The sequence below is a fragment of the Centruroides vittatus genome, unplaced genomic scaffold (assembly GCF_030686945.1).
Source record: "Centruroides vittatus isolate TY-2023 unplaced genomic scaffold, ASM3068694v2 contig_3155, whole genome shotgun sequence".
Taxonomy (NCBI): domain Eukaryota; kingdom Metazoa; phylum Arthropoda; class Arachnida; order Scorpiones; family Buthidae; genus Centruroides; species Centruroides vittatus.
Window position 1 is genome coordinate 92,252 of NW_027122031.1, and position 25,646 is coordinate 117,897.

The following is a 25,646-nucleotide window of genomic DNA, read 5'->3' on the forward strand; positions in this document are numbered from 1 at the left end:
ATTATCTATTGAAAAAGAACACTTTGGACATTTGAAATTATAGCAAATATGGAGAAATTAATTAATATGTTTGCTGACAAAAGTCAGAGAGATCCTTATACTAGTCATAGGCTCTGATGTTCTGATAGATTATAAGTTTCGTCATTATTGTTTAATCCTTTCTATTCTAATTTGTATGACTCGTGTGCATTTGAATTAAGAGTTATAGGCATATTTTTTGTTTATATAATTAATTTGTAATTTTTTAGGTAAATTAAAAATTTGATTCAATTATTTAACAAGTATTAATATGACTGTAAATCTGTCATTCTTCTGTCACAGTCACTGATTTTTTTTATTACTATCATTAGATCTTCACAGATGTGGGTTCAGTCACTGAATTATTGTCTAATTATTACTTAGATTGCTTGAAAAAAATGTAACACATTTTTGAAAAAATTGTTACATTTTTTCAAGCAATCTAAGTAATAATTAGACAATAATTCAGTGACTGAACCCACATCTGTGAAGATCTAATGATAGTAATAAAAAAAAATCAGTTTCTAATTTCTGTTTCTAATTTATATTTAGCTAGTCTCATATACAAATATGAGTTTATATAGTTCCATGTACTATATTAAAACTGAACAATATTTCCTATTTAGAATAAATTCATCTATAACTATTTTTCTTTTTAATTCTGTTTTTTTTTTTAATACCCTTACACTTGTTAAAAAATGATATGGTTATCCCATAATTCTGATTTGAATCCCATCTATGGAATAATCTGTGAGGTTGCTGATTTCAGGAGAAAACTCAATCAAATCAAGATGAGAGAGAGAGGTAAGGATTGATACATGGGTGTGGATGGCACTGAGACAGACTCAACAGTTACAACAAATCATTTATTTGACATGAAAGGAGCTTAAAGGAGATCTGTGATCTTAGAAGTTCAAAGTTGGCAGTGGTCTCTGAATCTTCCTCTCCTTTCCAAGATAGTCCCAAATGAAAGAGCATCCATGGTGAATGAGTGAGAATTCCTTTGATATCTCCACAGCCTGGTATGGTGTGGTCAACTTCCAGTGATGATGATATCAGGAATGAAGATGGAACTGAAGATAAGCACAAGACTCACACAACAAATGAACTTGGAAATGCACTTGGAATATTTGGGAGAAGAAGCCATTGTGTCTTTGAAATTTGATGTTTTTATTATTTTCTGTCTCTAAATCAAACATTTTGATTAGTTGTGATTCTTTCTCCTCACTCCCTGATCGGCCATTTCTCTGTATTCAGGTGAAATTAGACCAGATCAGGTTGCAAGAATGGTTGATTGTCAATGTTTCTAATGTTACATTGAAATCCAGCAACGACCAGAGACAGTCAGTCTTGTGATTTACATTGTTTATGTTCACATTACACTTATCATACTAAAAAATATTTCTAACTCCATTTTTTTTTCATTCAGAAATATAAATATTAATACAAATTTTTGTGAGAGTTTTGGACCTGTTTAGAGCCTTGCAAATCTATAATGTGATAACAGAATGAAAACTGTACTCTTTCTTTTGTTGTTGCATTGAAGACTTTAATGAAAGAAGAATGATACAAAATCCACTTTTCTATTTTGAATTGATCAAAAATTTTTTACAATGAATGATTGCTATTATTAAGGCTAAAAGTGAACTTACATTATTTTTTTTATTAAACTTCCATTTCAGTTCACTAGTAATGTTGAAATTTTCTTTAAAACTACTGGTATCTAAAAAATTTACTATGATATATATTTAAGAAAGAACAGTATATTTAATATAATGTAATATAGAAAATTGAAGTTTATTTATTGACTGAAAATTGTTACAGATTGACCATTACTAATCTGGTATCATTGGGATCTGAGAAGTGCTGAATAAGTAATTTTGCCAGATTGCAGAGTGGTTAGATTAGAATATACTTAACACTCAAGAAGATGGGGTTTTACATCCCCAAAGTGCACACTTTTCAACTTTTCTTATATTTAAAATTTTCATAAAAATATTTAAAAAATTCTTACATTACTAATTTTTCAACCTGTGTAGCATGTACTTTTATCACTGCACAAATACTTTGAGGAAAAAAAATGCTAGAGTACAAGAATGCTTAGTAAGGCTGTGCCAATAATTGATATATCAAACTGAAAAAAAATAAATTTTTACAACAGAGATATTAATATGCTTTAAACTTTAAAATGTTGATATATTGAAGCCAATACTCTATTTGTTTTATGTACAGAAGATTGCATTACAGTGTTAATTAACACTGCATTGCAACTCCTGACAGCTGGGGAGATTATGATGAAAGGAGTAAAGCATTGATATTTATCATTTACAACAAATACTAATAGTCATTATTAATACTAAAATAGTGCCACTGAATAGTAGTAGCAACCTGGAAAATTTGAAATTATACTAGCCAAAGTTAGTGCTAGATTAGTGATGATGATATATACTGTATATTAAATTCTATACTTGCAATCTACATAATTTTATGCTAAATTTTAACTTTTATGTTTGTTTCTAGATAAAGATGGAAAATATTATTTTATCTTTGAAGATAGAGAATTAGATTATGATTCAAATTTTCGTATGTATATTACAACAAAAATTTCAAATCCAGAATATTTTTCTGCTATATTTACAGAAGCAACTATAATAAATTTTACTCTTACAACAAAAGTGAGTTTTTATTTTGTAATAGTTTATTAATTAAATATGAGGATCATTCAAAAAGAAATGAGCCAGAGGCTGGAATGTGAAAACCGATGACAGAATTGTAATATTGTTGCATGTGTAAGAATGTGTGATTTCGACAACAGCACGGAAGATCACAGCCCACTGCTAGAGGGTCACGGGTGCATACCACATGACTACAAAGCTAGCAGAAGCACGCATCAATCGTTCACTGTGGTCAGTTGTGTTGTAAACAGTGAAACAGTGAAATGGAGGCGTCAAAAGAAGAGCAGAGAGGTGTTGTTTGTTTTCTGACAGCAGAAGGAGTAGGGGAACGGACATTCATCGAAGAATGTCACAAGTGTATGGCAAACACTGCATGTCCCTTTCAACGGTCAAGGCATGGCACAAGCACTTCAGGGAAGGGTGGGTGTTGTTAGCCGATGATGCACGGTCAGAAACACCACACCGCATTACCGATGACATTGTCCAGCTGGTTGATGGAGTGGAGTCCAGGATCACCAAGTGATGGTACAAGCCGAGTGAGGGGCAAACGATTTACCTTGGACAACGACGACCAGCAGTATGTTTGGAACTGGTTGACAACGCAGTCCTGGGACTTTTACGAGACAGCCATTCACTGCCTTGTGTCACAGTGGGACAAGTGCCTCAACAGCCAGGACCAATACTTCTGACATACAGATAAGGGTTTCTGTTCCTAGGCCTTCGGCTCGTTTCTTTTTGAATGATCCTCATATGTACTATTACTATTTCTAATTTTATGTTTGAAAAATATTTACTTTCAAACCATGGTATGCATGTATATAATTTTAAAATACTGTTGTCTGTGTTATGTGGTTATCTGTGTTTAAAAGGCAATTTTAAAAGCATGTGTGAGTTATGCAATGAAATGGGCTTTATGGTAATTTTAAATTATATTACAAATTCATCACAGTTTTCTTTTGTCTAAAGTCACAAAGTGTCTTTAGAAAAACTTAAAAACTCCTTTTTTGCACTGCAGAAATATTTATTTGTCATCAAGAGTTTTCCTGAAACCACAAAATGGAATGTATATGCATACTTTATCTTAGTTCTTTCTTATTCATTTTCTGTACATGTCATTCATTTAGTCTGTGATAAATTGATATCATAAGACACGACCACTTGAATTTATATTTTGTAAGATGATAAATTTCCAATAATTATCCTCTATATACATGATGATAACTGTTAAATTTTTCTGAAATGAAAGATACAACCAATAATTGTCATTCATAGAAGCTTTAAACCCCTCCATTTGTATAAATAAATTTCATTTTGATGATTAGAAATAATTGTATATACTTAAAATATGAAGTGAATAAAGTAATCTCATTCGATATGAAGTGAATAAAGTATAATAATTCATTATATTAGTTGATAGCAGTATAAAATTTTGATTTCAAACAAATGTTTGATATAATGTGTGATAATTTCACAACGAATAAACATGCATGCATAAGTGTTATATAGAATTGTACAAAACAATATTCTACATCTTTCTGGCTCAGTGCCAGCAAACAACTATGTAACTAGACAATGTTAATTTTCACAAAATGTTACAAATTATCAAGTTTATGTGTCAGTTCTGATATATATTTTTTTTTTCTTATAAATTTTTCTAATAAAATGCATTGAAAAATATTGTATTTAAAACTAAAGATATTAATAAATGTAAGTGATTTTTTTCATATAGATATAATGATAATTTGATTTTTGGTGAACTTTTAAAATAATATCGCTTAACTGACCTATATTGCCTTAGGAGGGATCGCAAAATAAAGGTAAACAAGATGTCGGCGGAAAAGAGTTAAAGCGATACGAAATTTATCATACACTATAGGAACGTGTTAGCTGAATGACCTTGGTCGAAACAGTTTTTACCAAGCCATTTTGTTAAAACCCGTTTTGTCTAGTTAAAACTAGTTTTAACTCAAATTCATTTTTGACTAGCAGTAAATTCTAGTTTTAACAGTGACATCCAGTAAAAACTAGTTTCAACTAGTTAAAATGCATTTTCACTAAAAACGGGTTTTTACTGTAACATATATATATATATATATACATACAGTATGAGAATTTTCTTCGTGTGTGTCATATGTGAGGTATCATCATAACCAATAACTATATATAATAATACCTTGGTTTTCATTGATTTCGGTTTTCGTCAGCATGTCCCGGATTTTGTTGGCGGACCCATGTAACTTCTTGCTAATTTTGCGAAAACATAGGGTGACCCACATGTTTTCCTGCTCAGCAGTGTGTCATTATTTCTCATTGTGTGAGCATTACCCTGCACATCTAGCCAAACAATTCCATTGCTTTCCTTTCCTTTTAGCTCCATCGTGGGACCAAAGAAAGTTTTCAGAGCCAGCGGCCCTTCAAATGCCATGTTAAATGTTCATTTATTCTTTACATAAGTCTTTTATATTCATTTTATATTAATTTTTTATTGTTTTTAGTATTCCAATACTATATTCATTCTCTATAAAATGTATTTTTGGTATGTATTTTGGAGTGTCTAGAACGAATTAACTGGATTTACATTGATTCATATGGAAATAATTGCCTCGGTTTTCGTCAGTTTCCGATTTTGCCAATTGTTTTCGGATGGTTTATCGATGAAAACTGAGGTATCACTGTATGTAATAAAACACAATAACTTTATTATTTGACAGAATAAACAAATATCATTAAATAGGCATAAAATCAAGTACAATGTGTGTCAATATATTAAAACAGTTCTTACTAAAAAATTATTATACTAAATTGACAACACCTTCCCAAACACAATTAGCTAAGACATCTATAAATTCAATTTTTCTTAAATATAAATTTTAAAATGTACTGTAGTTTCACGGAATGACTCGCATGCTAGTCTATCTGGGGAGACCATGAAATCAGTTATTTCTGTATGGTAAAAGCAGGCATGCCAGTTTAAGTGAGGTTATACATCCCTCTCTAGAGGGCACATTAAAAAGAATGAATGAGTTACGTAAGGTAAAACCAATGGAGTTTTTATTCTAAAACTGCGAAATTGTCAGCATTACATCAAAAACTATGTTTATATGTTTAATTTCTTCATTTTGTCTTCTTCTAATAATATAAAATACTCGTGGAATTCTGAAAGTGCTTTTTTATGTGTATTTTATTCAAAAATAAATCTATTAAATTTAAGAAATTCACTGTAAATTATATCAGCTCACACCAATTAACATCAGCTTTGTGTAAAATTTGAAAGAAAGGTGTATTTTTAAGGTCTGGGTAGATGGTAAGTGTAGCCCACACTGATTAACAGTATACTACTACAAGTCATTAATTGTTTTATTGTCTTTTAATAAAAACTCTTCCTGATTTTAAGTCAGTCAAATTACAATGTTATTATTTTATTGTACTTGGAAGAATGTTTTCTTTAACATTTAAGTAACAACTAGTCTTGTTACATATGATTAATTTTATATTTTAATCACAGTTTAATCAACATGCTGGTCTCCCCTGTTTTTATGTGGCATGCTGATCATTCTATGAAAATATGGTATGAGTAACTGATTTAATTCCCAAGTAAAAATACTAATATAATGTACAATGTGCAACACCACAAAATATTGCAAAAGAAATGAAAGAAGAAAGTTTATGTGACTAAATGAAAAACAGACCTAGAAGAGGGTGATTGTTATTAACCTTTCAATACAAAAAAAGTACTTTTGTGATTTTTGTCCTTATAATTTATGCAAAAAGTCAATTGATGACCTACACATTGATTGGCCTCATGAGCTCTTTTTACTTGATATATAAAGTTTCATCATCTATCTAAGTATGTTGGGTTTAGGGTTTATATTCATTTTTGCATCTTTCTTTAATAAGATAGGAAAGCATTGGGCCAGATAAATTTGGATTATGTCCTCCTCCTCCTCCTCCTCTTCCTTTTCCTAGTTAATTTTTAATGCAAAATACAAACTAACTATCTCCAGTCATGTGACTTTTTTAGCCCTATTTTTATAACAAAAAATTTAAAAACACCACATATTTCATGACAAAAAGTTTAAATTTTATATCATAACTCTGACAAAAATCTGATTTGCTTATGTGGAACAAACTTCCAGTATCTTCTGTGATCCGTGTTATTGTAAATGCCAAAATCAAAGCTCAAATTGATCAAAGGCTTGATGTAGGACAAACGTCTCAAGGTTTTGCCATTTAGTGTTTCTTTGTGCAAGTAGAATATTTGAACTAACAGAGGCATGAATGAGCAATTATTTTATTGTGACATTGTCACAATATAGGGCTACAATTTTTAATAATAATTTTAAATTGATTTAATTTAAAATATATGCTCTCCAACTTTAAACTAATAGTGTCATGTCCCTGTACATCATACTTTTCCTTTAGCAATTGAGTTGTGTTGGTCATCTATCTAACTCCTTTCAGGGTCAAATATTTGAATTGAAATAACGTGACTTCCAGTTTGCATCAGAAGTTCATATATAGTTAATCAGGGCCTCCTGTCCCTAAGCTTTCCACATCTGGTCTCATCTTTTATCTAGCTAAACTCTGTTCTCAAGATTAAGGAAGGATGACAGTGGGAATTTATAAGTCTATATTTTTCCAAATTGCAGCCCAATAATGCAACAACTTTAAAAAAAGGTTGTGGAAAGCATTCCCTGAATGTAAGATGCATGGCATTTTTAGTGCCAAAACTGGTAAAAATGTGTGCCTAATATTCAAATAAATATGTTTTTTTTATATTTTATAATGAAGTTAAATTTCAATTTTTGTAATGAAGTCAGGAAAATTATTTAAAATGATTTTAATAAATGATACAGTACAACAAAATAAATTAAAACTAAATAAAGTAAATACAAAATAATAGACATAGAATGAAATATAATGATATTAGTATGTATAGTGATGCCAACTATTAGTATTTTAATGAGGAGATGCAGCATGGAATGCATGGAAATTCTTGTTAAAATACTAACAGTTTGGTTGTTATTGTTATACTTCATTCTTATGTATATTATTTCATATTTATTTTTAATTTATCATCTATGAGTTATATTTATTGTTTTTAAGAATTTTTGGTTAATTGAAAGTTAGCACTTATTTTTAAATTCATTGGAATATCTGCACGTGATATCTACTCCATACATTTTGAATCTGCTCTTTGTTAAAAATTCTATTGCTATATAAAGTAAAGGTTGTAGTAGTTATTATTTTTTTAAATGCTTTTAATTTTAACTTTTAGGGATTAGAAACTCAGCTCTTAAGTATTATCATTGGTACAGAGAAAAAAGAATTAGAAGAACAAAGAGAACGATTAATTGATGATACAAATACTAATAAAAGAAATTTGAAAGAATTAGAAGATTCATTATTAAGAGAATTAGCTACATTGACAGGCAATGTGTTGGATAATGAAGATCTTATTGAAACACTTGAAAATACCAAAATTAAAGCTGTAGAGGTAAATTTTAAAATTATTAATGATACTTGTTTATATTCTTAGCATAGTGGAAGTTATTCTTGTTATCTTTTATGCCTCATACAACATTCTATAGCAGTGGTGGCCAATCATTTCGGAAGCAAGAGCGCAATTAAAATTTTCATGAACGTTGCAGGCGCAACATTTAATGACATCATATATGTTTATTGTTAAAGTTATTTTTAATTTTTTTAAATTCTTAATTATACTTTCTTGAGATTTTTTTTTCATTTAAGTTTTGTCATTTTTAATTTTGATTCTTTTTGATTTTATTTTATAGGTTAAAATAATAATAAAAATCTGTAATAACAATTTTATTGAATGACATTTATTACATAATACATGAAAACTTATTATTCGTTAATGAGTAGGTTGAGACTGTATTTCTTGACATAATTTTTCAAAATCAGGAGCGTAATTTGATACTGCTACTCTTAAACTGTCATTCAAATTTTCATCCATAAGACATGATCTAAATGTAATTTTGATAAATTGCATTGAAGAAAATGTGATTTCACTTAAGTAAGTCAATCCAAATAAAGAATTTAGCTTCAGTGCACAATTTTTTAATATTGGATATTTACGTGCTTCTACTAATTTCCAAAATTCCTTGTCCATGTTAATAACTTTTAAAGCGAAGTCATTTTGTAATTCTACAATTTCCAGTTCTAAATTTTCTACATTTGTTGCATAAAATCATTAATTAATCACATAAAATTATTTTAATTTATCGGGAATCGTGTCACGGTTGGCCACCCCTGTTCTATAGTATTGATGCTAATTAAATTATTTAATAATTTGTAAATTTGGAGTCAATATATATGTTTCTGTTTTTTGAAATTATTATTATATTATTAATGATTTTAAATTTTAAACAGTTTATTTAGTTTTTTTTTGTATTTTGTTTTTCAGATGTTCATAAATTTAATAAACAAATATTAGTAAAATAAAAAAAACACTAATTATTAATCTCAAATTACTATATACAATACATATATAGCATACTTGCCAACTTTTAGAATAGTTGGGACATTGGTAGAAAAACATTGATTTTCAAATAAAAACACTGACAGCATAAAAAGCAAAAAAATATTTTACTGACATTGCATAATGCTTACATTAAATACCTTTAATAAAAAAATTTATATTATCTCTGCATATGACATCTTATAAAGCTATTGCCATAAACACTGTCAAGAGTATGGCAATAGCTTTATACATTTTAGCATCACAATTTAAAAAAGGTCAAATATTTTACAGGACATATCATAAACCTACACCTAGATTTATGATGTGTTCCATCTTGATTTGTCACAAATCTTGATATTGCTGATGAGTGCCTCCTGTTATATGCCTTTGTGTGCTGTTTTGCTTTGTTAATAGTTTCTTTTGGTATAGTGCAATGTACTCATGACAGTTATTATCAGTTAGTTTATTAAGGACAATAATTTTTCTGGTTATTTATTTTCTATTTCTGTCTTTTTCTTACCATACTGAATATCTATTTTTTTTGTCACACAGAAATGCAAGGAAGGTCCCCCAATTCTGTGTGCTAAAACCATCATCAGCTACTATTTTACAAAGAATTGTAATCTTTGTAAAATAGTAAGGCTGATGATAGTTCTAAGATTTGTGGGATTTTACAAAAATTACGAATCTTTGTAAAGTCCCACAAAACTGGATCAAGCTCCATTTATTACCAATTTTTTTCAGATTAGTAAAAGTTAATTTAATTAATTTTTGATATATTATAAAATCTATTAACAGATAATAGACTTTGACAGAAAAGTTGCTAACAGATAGAACTTATCTAAAGTTCAAATATGTAGAATATTAAATAAATTAAATTTAAGAAATAAATCAAACCAATGCTTAATTAGATAATCAACACTTTTAATTGAATATCTGACATCTTCAATTTAGAACAGCTTACTTCATAAATTAGAATGACATAGAACATGTCAACCAGAATTCTTATGTTTATGAATTAAACAGTGATTTGATTATTTATTTATCAGCATAGTGCTAAGTGTTCTAAACTTTTAAGATATTAGATTAATTTGCTGTTATCTAATCAAAGATTTTTCAGTAAGATTATTTATATTTGCAATATTAAATGTTAGAATGTTAATTTATTTTTAAGGTTGGTTTTGTAGTTCACAGCATTCTGTTTCACTTGCATCTATTAACAATGTTTCCTTGCTGTTATAACATTTATAATGTCAACAGTCATATTCTGCTATGTACTGCTGGCTTGTTCAACAGTCTAATGGAAACTTTGATTTGTGATTAAAAACTTGACAATTGATCACAAACCAAAACATGTGATTACACAATTCTTCCATTGGTCAAGAACCAATAGAATTGTGTAGTCACATGTCTGTAGGTAGGTCTGTAGTCACATGTCATGTAAAACTGTATAGGTTGAAATGCTGCTTTGCCTCCATTTTGTTCATCTGATGCAATCCACATGCACATCTGGCACTTATCTTACTTGATCTACAAGGCATTTGACCATGTTTCCATCATGAATATGAGCCATATAAGTAGCACTCCCTCTAAATTCTTTAATGTCAGCAAGAATCTACAATTTAGCAGAATACAGATTCACACAGATTGGATCACCTTCTTGAAAGATCCTTTTGAGTGAGTCAGTATTTGTGGTGCTTGATTACTGTCAAGAAGTGAATCAGAATGAGAATTGTCCAGACTTGTTCTCTTTTGCTGCATTAGCATTTTTGCAGGGGGATTATATGCTGAGTAATCAGGAATTTTACAAAATTGAAATTCATGTCTCCTCCCTTTATTTTCTAAGACTGTGCTTGACAAACTTCACCTTCCTCTCAGCTTAACCATTAGAAGGGTGAAAAAGTGCTGTTGTGAATTCATGAGATGTCAATGATATACTGTTATCTGATATGATCACCTTTGGAATTTCATACGTGATAGATGAAAAGTTTCTGTAGAAACTTAATGGTTACATGAGCAGAGAACAATGGAACAGTTTTGACTTCTAGAAATATATAGAACGTATCAAAAAAATCAAAGAAAAGAAATATCTGATATAATTAATATTTACTTATGAAATGTTATCTATTAGAAAAAAATCTTTCAAAATGGTTAAATGAAGCAGAAAGTAAAAACACCAACATCAAATCAAATTATTTATAGCCTGAATAAGACTTATAAACTAGTTTTCCAGAGTGGATTGTTTGAAAGAATTAAAAGAGAATTTTTTTTTTTTTTAATATAAGATAGTTCCAGAATTTAATAATACTTTGTAAAGTAAATTAAATTGTAAAAATATATATACAAATAATAAAATTAATATTTTAGGAAAAGATAATGTACTACATAAATTTGATTGTTCGTGTATGAAAAATTATGTAGGAGAAACCAAAAGAAAGCTAAAAGTTAGATTTAATGAGCATATTTACACAATTAAAAATAATTTTCAGTCATCAGCAATGGCTAAACATTGCCTTCAATCTAATTGTCACATTAACAGGGAGTCATTGAGAATGATAAAAACTGTTCCAGAAACATTAAAAAGGAAATTACAATTATCAAAATAATTAAAATTCCTGAAGAAAAGAGGATTAATGATAATTAAATTAAGGACAATCAAAAGTATTATAAGCAATAAAAACATTTTTGGTTAAAAATGCTTTTATTATCTGTTAAAGGCCTAATGAAACATTATTTGCTGATATGTGGATAGATACCTTTAGAAGGCATTTCAGTAGTTGGACCAGGCATTAAAAAGAATTTGGATAATATGATGTGCTACAGCACTAGTATTATTGTAAAATTTCTTTTTTTGTGTATGTTTCATTTTGTTCTGTATTAGGTCATATATTGTACTAAATTCATTCTCTTCCATTTTATATCAGGACATCACATTTTAATGTGGTGCATATTGTGTATCCGCTGATTGGGTGAGGGTTGGACTACATGTGAATGACGTACTCCTTAATGGCGGGAGGTATAAATTCAGATATTTCATCATGGGAAGCCATTCTTTTTGTTTGGGGTATCCTGCTTGCTACATACCTGCCACGAGTGAGAAAGAAATTGGTCACCAGTGAAAGGATTTGGATGCTAGGAAGTTGGACTAAGTCAAAGACAATCTATTTCCATCCATGTGAATTTAGCAATCATCGACAAGGAATGAGTGCTCAGTGACAAGGGAACTAATAAGGACAAGTGTGAGACTTTTATTTTTTTTTAACATCGTAGCCAATTGTGGTGTTCTCATCACACCTGGAACTATTCTTGTAATTGTACGGAGAATATGAGAGTGGGGGTCGAACGACCATTAAGTTTGTTGTGTATATATTTTTATTTTTATGTATATACGCGTTTGCCATTGTAAATTACTGTAAGGAAACCGATTAAGTCTCTTGTATTAGATAATCAAGACCTACTATGTTGTAATTGCACAGAATAAATTTTATTTCCTCATCCATTAAAATTCGTATAAAGTCTGTGTTGTTTTCCCCTGCCTTTACCCTATCCACATATCTAGTATACTACGATATATGAGTGTAGAACAATGAGAACATTAAAAAGCGATAAAGCATTTAAAGCATTCGACAGTATATTCATTGGTCAAATGGCATTCTAAAGCATTTGTATACTGAACCCAGTGTGGAAGTCAAACAAATGTGATGCTGCTTATTGACATAGTTGCCAATTATCTTACCATTTTCATTTACGTATTAAAATTAATTTAATTTATTTTGCATTTACAATAAACAATAGGAAAAAAAAAATCATTTATCATAGAAATTGAAAAATTATGCTGCATATTTTACATACACTTTACAAGATAGAAAAGAGAATTTAATAATTGGTTAACAACAAAATTAAACTGTAAGCAAATGGAGTCACTGATAGATTTAGTTTTTGTGATTCATAGTACTTACGACTGGCTAGAGATTGGAAATTAGATAAATGTGATACTGAACATAAGTATTTCTGCAAAAATGCAGTTGCATAAATTTCCTTACTGTAGAGTCAGGATGTTTATACTGATTCTACAGTATGTATTGTCTTCAAATGATATCTTATGAGAAAAAATCTACTGTTCAACATCTCTCTTCAGCAAAGCATATGAAACAAAAGACAGCATGACTAAAAAATACTTTTCTTCATGAAGCAGTTAAAATTACTACTAATTCTACTGCTTTACTATATCTTTCAATTAATGTTTGATTAAAAAAGTATAATTTTCCAAGTATTTTGAAAATTTGTTTATTCTTGCTAGGAAAAAGTATATTAAAGCATAATTTGGATGTTACTAAAAGCATTTTGTGAATATCCTTAATGATGATAAAGGCCTTAAAATGAATGAAAATTATTATTAATAAAAATACAAAATCTAAAGTTTTAATATTATATACTTTTAATCATTCTAGTTAAAGTATATATTATTGTTTTATGGAAATGTTATTATATTGCAATTTTAAATTGATTATATTTTTACATGTATTAGCATACCTTAGTATTTTATATCTGTCATTATTAGCTGAACAGGGATTAGCTGAAGGGAAATTTAATCTTCCTTGAAATGCATACCACACTACAATTAAATTTCTATGCTCCATTTGCATCATTAAAAATAATTAATATATCTACAATATAAAAGTCTTCTGACTCAATCATATGTGTGAGACATGTCCATAAATTAAGCAACAAAATGAGCTTAAACAAGGACTAAAAAAACTATTGATCTTACAACAACACTTTAGCTATTAATATATAATTGGTTAAAATAAAAAGTATATTCTAGACAAAACAAAATTAATATTAACACAAATAGACAGATAAAAATTGAAATATAAATTTTAAAGTAACAAATCTAGCAACAACCAATAAACATAAGACATCATTTAAATGGCCATTTCTGTTGTAACTTAAACAAACCGTATATGTTAAAAGTTATTTGTGTATTCTTTGTTTAAATCAATCTATTGTAAGTTTTGTCTTATACTTCCTGTTATATTATGTATAGAATTCAGTTACAATTTGTTCGTTTTAAAAAACAAAATACTGTGTTTAAAAATAATTATAATATACTTTTTATTTTACAGATAAATGAAAAGTTATCACTTGCAGAATTTGCAACAGCCGAAATTGAACAGAGTCGTAGTGCATATTCTCCCATTGCCAAAATAGGAGCTGTATATTTTTTTGCATTATCTGATATGTTTATGATAAATAATATGTATCATTTTTCTTTATCAGTTTACTTAAAAGTATTTCTTTCTGCACTAAAAAATTCTGTGCCTGATATCAATATAATAAAAAGACTAAAAAACATTATTCATAAACTTACATCAAGTGTTTATGAATTTGGATGCATAGGTATATATCATATTTTTAAATATAAATTAATAAAATTATAATTGAAATAAAATATTTTTATTTTATTTTATTTATAATTAAGAATATTAAAGGTTCAAAAGCTTCATTAGTCAATTCAAAAATAAGTATTATTTTAATTAAAATTGAATAAAATTTTTAATAATATTTAAATAGTTGAAGAGCAATGGCTAGGCAAAGCCTTTAGATTGTAAACGGAGAGCTGAACTACATTTAATATAATTTCTTTATGCAACTGAAAACATCAGTTTCTTAATGCTAGTTTTTAATTACATTTTTCATAACTATATTGATGTTAATTTTGATAGTGCTTTTATCTTTTATTTATAATTTAAATAATACAAAATTTTTTATATATTCTGCTTTCTTAGTTCAGTCTTATAAATGTCTTAAAGAATATGAAATAAACTATATTTAACAGTAGATTCTCTATTGCTTAATGTAATGATCATCTTATATTAAAATAAACTTAGAAAAAATTAAAAATAATTTTTATGTTTATAATATCCAATGACACAAAATTATTTTAAAATTTTTTCAAGTTTATTTTGCATTTATAATTATTATTAAAATCTTAAGAAACGAAGCAATAATAAATATGTCTACTCTAATAACCTTAAATAACTTGTGGCTAACTATACTTTGCAAAGCTATTTAGGGTTTTAGAGCTTTTATTTAAGGTTTTAAGGCTTATTAGAGTAGACATATATATAATAATATTGTTTTAATAAAATTAATTTAAAAAATTTTACAGTGTGGCAGCCATTTATATTTTTGAGTTACAAAATTTAGTAGTTTTATCTCAGTACTTCATTTCAATTACTTTATAATTATGTCTACAATGAACTACTAACAAATATAAAACACGAAAACAAAAAACTAATGCAAAACTGGATTATATTTAAAACTGGTAAAACAAAAACACCTTTAATTCCAGTAAATTGTAAAATGTATTTTAAAGTATTTTATTCTAAGCTCATTGTAACATTCTATAAACAGGGTATTTTGTGTAACATGTTTCAAATCAATAACTTAGAAAATATGCTTCTAATAAAAAAATTGATAAAAATAAAAGTTTAATATTTTTGAGAGGTTTTATTTTAATGCCATTAAAATAAAGCCTGGCCAATATCCCATCTGGTGGGGCAGGGAAAGTTTGAATGGAACCATCCCAATATATTTTTATATTTTTGAATTCTGTGTTTAAAAATAATAAACACTTATTAATAACATTTATTCAAAAAATGATAATTTCAAAAATTATGAGCTATGTATTTGTACTGTACATTTTGAAAGATAATGGTCTAAAAACAATACAAATTTTTATAAACTAATTGAAATAGATTTCATTTTAATTTGGTCATTATCTTTCAAAATACCAAATGCATATGCTCATGCTTTTGAAATTATCTTTTTTTTTTTTTAAATGTTCTCAATAATAGTTTATTTGTTATTAGAGAATTCAAATATATGAAAACTATTGTTATTTTATTTGAAATTTCCAACTTGCCTCTGTCTCACTTGGAAGGGAGAAAAGACTAGGTTTTATTTTTATGACATTAAAAAGGTTCTTGGAAAATAGTGAATTTTTATCCTTATTAGTTCAATTTTTTTCTTTTTAAAGGTAGTTGGTAGTAAAAGATTTGGACCTCTTTCTGTTCAGAGAGCATTAAGAGGTCCATTATCTGTATGAAGAGTGTTTATTCTCAGAAGAGGGCTTATAAAATTTAAAGTACATGTACATCCTGTATGAGGGTTTATAAACATTATATGTTCTGTGTTATATATATTATATTTTATTGTGCGTGTTGTCTAATGATGATTTCTGTTTTTATTTTATTTTATACTAGGAAGCCTGATAGTTCAATTCATGTTAATGCACTTAAAATTAAAAATTTTAAAAAGCATGCAAATTTATAAAACAAAAATTAATGAAATTACTAAAAAAATTTAAATAAATTTAAATTTGATTATCTTTTGTGTGAAACAACACTAAAACAATTTCTATAGTTATATTGCAAAAGAAAAAAAGAATTGCAATTAATTTTAAAAATTATAATTAAGGGTTCAAAAAAATGCAGGTTAAATAAATAAATAAATAATAATAAATTAATAATTATTAAAAATAATTATAAAAACTAAAATAAAATTAATACTAAATAAATTAAATGTAAAAATTAATTAAAACTAAAAATAATAATATAATTAAACTCTGGCCTTTACACCAAAATTGAAACCAAATTAAAAATAAAATCAAAACTAATTAAAATCAAATCAATTTTTAAATTTACATTATTTGTGTGTGGCTGTGATGGAACATTTTAATATGTATATTATATATATATACATATAAAAATTATTCAAAATAATATAAAACTAAAACTAAATCTGTATATCTGTGTTCTGTATATAACCAAAGGTTATTATTCAAAAGTCAAACTTAAAGAATAGTTGCTACTGGAGCAATGAATAACCATGTATTTCTTCCTCCAAGTCTGAGTCAAAACTGAAGTCTTTTTGTGTCTCCTATCCCTACACAAAGACCTTCCTTTTCTTTTGTTAACTTTTTGCACGAATTCATGTCAAGTCCACAGAGGAAGTTAACAGAGTGGGACATACCACTGACAAATCTCTGTTGCAATTTAGAATAATTACCTTAGATGATGGCAATGAATAAAAAATATACGCAAATAAATAGTAGTAGAAGATTTCCATTTGGCATGTAAGTTGGTACGTAGTAGTTATTTATTAGTAAACACAATGATGTAAGGAACATTTATTATGATCGACAAAAACTTGGGTAGGAGAGTTGGTGCCATAAAACATTAATTTATTTTTCTAATATTATGTATACTAGTGTGTCTTATGCCTAATGAGTTCTCTTGAGTGTTATGCCTAATGAGTTCCCCATAATGGAATGACTGGTGCAGTTGTTAAGTCCCTGGGGAAAAAGGGAAGAAAAGCAGTTGATGGGAAGTGGGGTTCTTCTAGGAGTTAGTGTGTGAAGAGTGGTTTGTGAGCATGGAAGTCATCACCAAGTAGCTGAGCAACAGGAAGTGGAAAACGAGCATAGTGGTAAATGAACAAAAGTGCAAGGGAGTACTTTAAATAATGGAATGAAGATCTCCGATGAAATTTCAACTCTATGAGGAAAGGTGGTGAGAATTTAAATTTGAACACTTTGTCTCTACCATGTAAATCTCTAACAAAGAAGGTCTCTTAATATTATTATTGGGATTCTAATGTACCACACAAGAAACTCTTGACATGCTATACTTCCTTTGGGATAAAATTGTCAGCAAATTAAATTATTGTTCCATTACATTTTGGTTCATTGCCTTTGTCTTGTTTCACCCGAGAGCAGTGGATTAACTCCACAAGTGTCTGGTTTATTCTGTTCACTTGTTCCTTTTATTGGCCCATCATAGAAATTACAATTTTTTTTTTCTTTTAATTTGTTCTATCTTCAATCTCACACTAGTTGTGTAATGCTAGCTTAAATTTAAATAAAAACACAATTTTTTTTTATTTGAATTATATTTTTCAAATTATTGACTTGAAATGCCTTACATGAAACATCCTTACAGCCTATTTCAAATTTGTATACTATGTTCCATCTGTCTACATTATTTGGATAGTTCTAACATTTGATGGTATCTCAAAGAAAACCTTTTCATGAAGTTGAAAATGTTAGCGATAGAAAGTTTTATCAAAATTTTATAGTGTTTTTGCTTCTTTGATTTTAGACTACATACTAGTAAGTGTCATGCTTTTAATGGCCATATTGAAGATTTTTATACATATATACACAAGGTATATATATGTATAAAAATTTAATTCTGTTTTAGCAATTTTCTGTGCAGTATATGTTGTACGTTATACATTGCTAGGTTTGTTCACACAAAATTACAGTATATTTATGATAATTAGGCTAATGAGATTTTCTCTTTAGTGATATTAAAAATTACCTACAAAAAGTAAGATTGTTCAGTACTTTAATAAATGAAAAAAAAATTGTATAAGCACAATTAAATCTAATTAGATTTTAAGTACTAATGTCAAATTAGAAAGATCTTTGTTTTAAATCTAACTTTTATTATAAAATGATTCAAATTTAAAATATGCTAAGATTACCAAAACATCAAAAATATACTGAGAAAATGTGATTTTCATATGAAAATGTATTTTATATCTCCTGAATTCTTTACTTTATAACTTTACAGACTGTTTTTCATCTTTTCATATTTTAATAAATTTAATGAATTTTTTTCAAGGTATCTTTCAAAAGCATAAGTTACTGCTATCCTTTCAAATGGCTTTAAGATATTTACAAAATGAAGAAGTTGTAAATGAAGAGGAAATGAAATTTTTCATAAATGGCAATATTTCTACCAGAGAATTTGATTTAAAGTGTCCTTGTGATTGGCTTCCTTATCAAAGTTGGAAAGATATTTTAAGCCTTATGCACACTTTCCCTAAAACTTTTAATAATCTTCTTCAGAGCATAATGATTAATGAAATAAATTGGAAAAAGGTAAATTTGTTTATTTTTTTGTTTAAATATAAAAGAATACCCTATTATATATATGAACTTGTATAAAACAGGCTCAAATTCTAGAAAACACAAAACGTCTTTAATGAAAAACACAAAATTTATACAGGATCAAAAAAAGGGATGTCAGTGCTAGAAAAATCAGACCATTGATTTGGGAGATGTAGCCCCCACCACCAATCTTTCTAACCAATGGTCTGGTTTTCCTGAAAATTTCCAGATATATTTCTTCCTAATATACGAACCTACCTGCAAAATTTCAGAAATTTTCAACAAAAGGCGCAGGAGTTATTAAGTTTCAGAATGAGTGAAACAAATCATGCCACCACCAAACACACATTGAGATTCATACATACAGAAAAAAACCCAACTCTTTTTTCATTTCTCAATGTTTCAAGTTGACTGAAAGGTATTTGATTATAGTTTATAATCCTACAACCTCTCCTACATCATAAACCACTTTCAGTCTGCATAGGAGAACTAGGTAAAAAGAAAGGAACACACACAAATGAGAGTACATTCTGTGCTTTCTTGCCGAGATGATGTGACAGTAAGATGTGAACTCTGAATGAGGGATTTCCCACCCCCAGAATTTTAGAATTCTCTCTGTATGAGCAAAAAAAGTCAAAAGGAACCATACCTGTATATGTAACCTTTCACAAGATATTTGCCTTCAAAGGTCAGTTTTTCCCATTCACTAGTACTATTGCCTATTCTCCATGCTCTACGTTTCAAGGCTTGCTGCTACTTGTTTTGACCAATGCTTCACATGTAGTCATGTGCTTTAGTGCTTGCTATTGCTTGCACTTCAGTGGCTGGGTGGGGATGAGCTCCCTAAAACTATATATAACATCAAGTAGTCCACAAACAGTCAAGTGGGCTACTCGAAGCTGGCATAGTCAGTGTGGGCCAAACTTAAACTATGAATAAGTAAAAAAGGCAAGTAAAACTTACAACAATGATAAGCAGGATGTTTCAGATCCACTTGTGGCATCAAGGATCACTTCCTATTACACTTCTCACAAATACTACCAGAAGGCAAAAGACCAATTTTTACAGAAAATTTCATATCTGAAGAAATCCTCTCATCAAAGCCTAATTCCTTTTATTCACTATGCAACAGCATAACAAGATCTATAGTTGTGCAAATATGTCAACAGATATCCATAACCATAATTTACTTTGAAAAAAAAATCACGAATAAAAACTTCAATTTTACATGTACAAACTCCATGGAAAAATAAATTAAAATGCAATCAAATTATAACAACACACATGCACAAATAACCAACTCTGTATAATCAAGCATATCTATGTGCAAATTTAAAACAACTTATAACTTTCATGAACAAAATCTTGTACAAGGAGTGAAAGTAAGTATGATGTAAACTAGGTTGTAGGATTGTAAAATTCTACCAGATATATTGAAGAGGTGAAGGAGGGTAATATTTTTAAAATAGTTAAATGACCTCCATTTTTTTTATAAGTAATCACTCATATTAGTAATTTTATGCACTTCTGAAGACAATGGTAATGTTAGTAATTATTAGAGATTAAAAAAAAAAATAAAGAATGCTGGAAAAGTCCAGCAACAACATTCCCAGCTATTTTCTTTTAATTATATTTAATCTTGTAACTAATGAAACATGAAAAATGAAGTAATATACCAAATTACATTGGTAACTAAATCTACAGAATGATAAAATAATGCAATTTTTTTTTTCAGTGGTTTTATTGTGAACAACCAGAACTACAACCAATTCCAGATTTTGAAGATTCTTTGAATCATTTTCAGAAACTTTTAGTATTACGTTGTTTTCGTATTGATCGTGTTTGTTTGGGTGTTAAGAAATTTGTTTCAAATATCTTAGGAAATGAATATGTTCTTCCACTCACAATTCCTTTTGAGATAATTTATAATTTAAGTACTCCCAATAATCCAATGCTGTTCATCATAAGTCATGGAGCTGATCCTTTATTTGAAATCTTAAATTTTGCTGCAAAAATTGGATTTGAAGACCGTAAATTAAAATTTTTATCACTTGGGCAAGGTCAAGAAGTGGTAAGTTATTTTTTTTAATATATAATAATATATGAATGAAATAAGTTTGATTTAGATATAACAAAAATATACACATAAGTATTAGATTAATTATTATTTTATACATTAAAGATTTGTGGTATAAAATTATCAAAAATACAATAAATAAGAAATGTTATTCTGTAAATTATATTTATGACATCCAACAAGTCTGAAATTATAGTCTAAACTAGTCATGCTGTAGTTTAGGCATGGCTAGTTTAGACTATAATTTCCAAATGTTTATATAATAATTTCATTTTTAATTCATTTTTATTGATTTATATTCAAGAATCGGAAAGCAAGATGCAAAGTTCAATCACTAAAATTCTTTTTAAAAAGTATTAATTTCCAGAAATAACTTTTACTTTACAAAAATGTTAGTTTAAGAAGATTGAATTTTGGATCTTATATTTTTGATACAAGCTATTTTGACTTATTTAATCCTGAAATCTTTTTACTTCCTTTATTTTATACATATGACATTATTATTTTATATTATTAGTACAAGTATTAACAAATCTGAAATCTGTCATTGATCTGATAGAATGCATTTAAAGAATCCACTTTTGGACTTGTTAATAGTGATGAAAGAATTAACTGATTCATTCAAGATATTGTCTATTTGTAAAACAATTAAAAATAAGATAGATAAAGACAAATAAAACTATAAAAGCAAACATCTAATTGAAATACATAATTGTAAAAATAAAAAAAAATATATATATATAATAAATTAAATATAACAGCATTGTATAGTACTATACAGTACAATATTTTGCTAATATTGTAATATCATTTATAACTTTTGGATGATGTCTATAAATGACTTACCTTCTTATGAATTTTACATAATAAATAAATAAAATTTTTAATTGTTTACTTTAATAAATACAGTAGAGCATCGTTTATCTGAAAACCAGCCAACCGAATCGTCAGTTAACCGAAAGCTTTCCAGTAGGACTGCGTCGTGCTGAATCGAACATTTTTGATACTAGAGTAACTTCCTAAAGTATAATGTTTTTGTTTTTATATTTTTCAATATATTTATTTTGTTTGTACAAATAAAGAAATAATTTTTAACGATACAATAGCCTCGATTATTATTATAAAAATTTTCGTTAGGCTTAAAATCAATGAAAATTCAATGCGAAGTGACACGCAATGGAGAAAAATTCAACACAAAGCGGAGAAAATTTTCAACATCAGATAGGTTAATATATTTTTTTGTACATAATCGGTTATCCGAACAACCCCAGTCCCCAATTGATTCGGATAAACAATGCTCTACTGTATATTGTAAAAAATCAGACATTTCTGATTTTATTCTAATTATGATGTTTGTGTTTATCAAAAAACTAATAATAATTTATTTGATTCTATTGGTATTTCAATAGAAACCAATATAAATTTATACTAGCATCAATAGCATAACCAGATCTGATGTAAAAGGGGACCCAAGTTACAATAAATTTTTGCTTTTGTATAATACTTAGCAATTATATTAGTTATAATTTATTATGTCAGTAGTTAAATCCATGATTAAATTATTTTTTCTGTATTTTGTTTTTTATTAAATTTTTCACTATGAAGAGGATAACCTGGTCACTGGCATTCTATTAAGTACAATAAAATTGACCATATAAAGTGAAATTTATTTTATTTTTTTGTAAGGTCTCTGGCAATTTATTATTACTGCCCAATACCTATTTAATTAGATAATCAAAAATTTGGACGTTCCATATGTGGATAGAGAGGCCACTGAAGTAAACTCCATGGTTGCACAACAATCTGTTTTTTATTAGCATAAGAAATTACTTACAAAGTTTCTGCAGTCTTTGTGTATCAGCATAAGGGATGTCTTACCAATCTTCCCATTCAAGTTAGATTTAGAGCAGAGTCACTAGTTACAACAGTTAACAGTCCTTCAATGCTTCATCAGCACTGGGGCAATGTCATTAGCATTTCTGGTGGTGGAACAGATGTGATCAGTAGGTCAGAGATGTAGATAGACAAAGGGATATGAGAATAAAAAGTGACAGTCCTGCACTCAGAATATTTTAGAGAGGAATCTGTAAAGAATGTTATAGAGGGAACTTCAAACTTTGAAAAGAGAAAAACCTTGTGACCTTGAGAGACAGTTTTTATCATATTTTTGATTCCTTGATTCCTTGATCACCCATTCCAACTGGTCTTGAATCCCCATTCTTGATTGCTAAGTGATCATTTATCTGTTGCTAGGCATAACAAAATCTCAATGTAGATTATGGGAGAGGTCAACATTGACATTTAATCCAATCCCAACTGCTGATGGTCAGTCTCAGGACTTACATTATTTATGTTTGTCATACAAAAAAAATATCTTTCTCCCATTTTCTTTTTATAAAACAATTTTTACAAATTTTGATAAAGAGTTTAAAGTGTGAGACATTCAGACTGAGTCCAAACTCCTCACCAAAATTTGTAAAAATTGTTTTATAAAAAGAAAATGGGAGAAAGATAGTTTTTTTTGTATGACACATTATTTATGTTTGTCATACAAAAAAATAGTACAAGTATTAACTGATTCAAATTCAAATATCTTTGATAAACTTCCAGATAAAATATTTCTATTTAAAAAAAAGTGTTTATTTGAAAATTTAATATTATTATTTATTTCATTTCATTTCATCATCTTTATTGAGTCTAGACATTCATATTAAATCAATATAGGAAATTTTCATTAATTTGAACTCAGATAGTTTGAAATCCCGTTAGTTCATAATTGTACTATTTGTCCAGGCTTGAGATATAGAGATTTACATGTTAAGGAATTTATTGGGTTGTTTGGAAAGTTCGTAGCGATTTTTGATAGCCGACAGTTGAGACACCGATTGACGCAAAAATGATTAGAATTGTACAAACCAATGAATATTACGATAAATGACCTTGAGACTCGTCCGTTACAAAAAAACCGTTAAGATTATTCAAATAGCGTTTAATTTGGCTCATTGCAAAAATGGATGCGAACAACGTGCATTATCGACACTTGTTTCTTTTCTTTTTTCGTATACAAACAGCAAAAAAGATATGTGATGTTTATGGTGGGAGTGCTGTATCAGAATCAACTGTTCGAAAGTGGTTTGCAAAATTTAAAACTGGTAATTTCAGCCTTGAAGATGCTCCTTGCTCAGGAAGACCTCCTGTTATTGAAGAGGACCAAATCAAAGCATTATTGGATGAAAACCCTCATTACACAACTCGAGAGATTGCAGACATAGTGAAGTCATCAAACAGTACTGTATTTCAACATCTAAAGAAGCTCGGATACGTGAATCGTTATGACATTTGGATACCTCACGACTTAATGGAAAAAAACTTACTGGATCGCATCTCCATTTGTGATTCTCTTGAAAGACGAAATGAAAATGACCCTTTTCTGAAGCGTTTAGTGACAGGTGATGAAAAGTGGATCATTTATAACAACATCAGCCGAAAACGATCGTGGGGTAAGAAAAATGAATCACCATTAAAAACTTCAAAGGCCGGTCTTCATCCAAAGAAGGTCATGCTCACTGTCTGGTGGGATTGGAAAGGAATCCTGTACTATGAGCTGCTTCCACAGAATCAAACAATTGATTCTGATAAGTATTGTTCCCAATTGGATAAGCTGAACATGGCAATTAAAGAAAAACGTCCGGAACTGGCCAATAGAAAAGGCATTGTGTTTCACCAAGATAATGCCAGACCTCACACGTCTTTACGAACACGCCAAAAATTATTGGAACTAGGCTGGGATGTTTTACCCCACCCCCCTTACTCACCCGACCTTGCCCCGTCGGACTACCATTTGTTCCGTTCTCTACAAAATTCCCTTCATGATAAAAACTTTGATACTTTGGAAGCTTGCAAAAACCACGTGGATCAGTTTTTCGCGGAAAAAACTGGAAAGTTCTATGAAGAGGGTATCATGAAGCTGCCCCATAGATGGCAACACGTCATTAAAAACAATGGCGCATACATAATGGAATAAAAGTATATTTTTAGTATTAAAACAATTTCTTTTATTTCTCTTAAAAATCACTATGAACTTTCCGAACAACCCAATAGTTAGTTTGAAATAAGACTACTTCAAAATTTGAAGTGAAAATTCTGTCCGAATTGTGATATTCTTATGTTAAACTCATTTGTTTAGATTGAAGTGCCTTTATACTATAGGAGAACAATAGATAAAGAACTGTGAGTTGCTGAGTTGTGCTTAAAGTCAGAACAGAAGAAAGGTACTGATTTGGAATGTGAGCATGATAGACATCAAGTCAGACTCTGTAGTTACAAAGAAAATCATCTCAATTTATTTTAAACACACAAAAAAAAGCTTGCAGCAATAATATTCTTAGTGTCTCTGCAGGTAAAGACTATAAATCTTCCACACCTTCTTTT

The 25,646-nt window shown here is 28.6% G+C and overlaps 1 protein-coding gene across 1 annotated transcript in view; it reads left to right on the forward strand.

The window, feature by feature from the left end:
• The window catches only part of Dhc98D (Dynein heavy chain at 89D), a gene marked incomplete at its 3' end in the record, with an annotated part of 149,794 nt that overhangs the window by 91,534 nt on the left and 32,614 nt on the right, over positions 1–25,646 (forward strand). Inside the window, exons 29-33 of the mRNA XM_067268098.1 lie at positions 2,539–2,693; positions 7,972–8,190; positions 14,304–14,577; positions 18,870–19,129; positions 20,874–21,209. Of these exons, the coding sequence (XP_067124199.1) occupies positions 2,539–2,693; positions 7,972–8,190; positions 14,304–14,577; positions 18,870–19,129; positions 20,874–21,209 (1,244 nt within the window). The remainder of the gene's footprint in view (positions 1–2,538; positions 2,694–7,971; positions 8,191–14,303; positions 14,578–18,869; positions 19,130–20,873; positions 21,210–25,646) is intronic.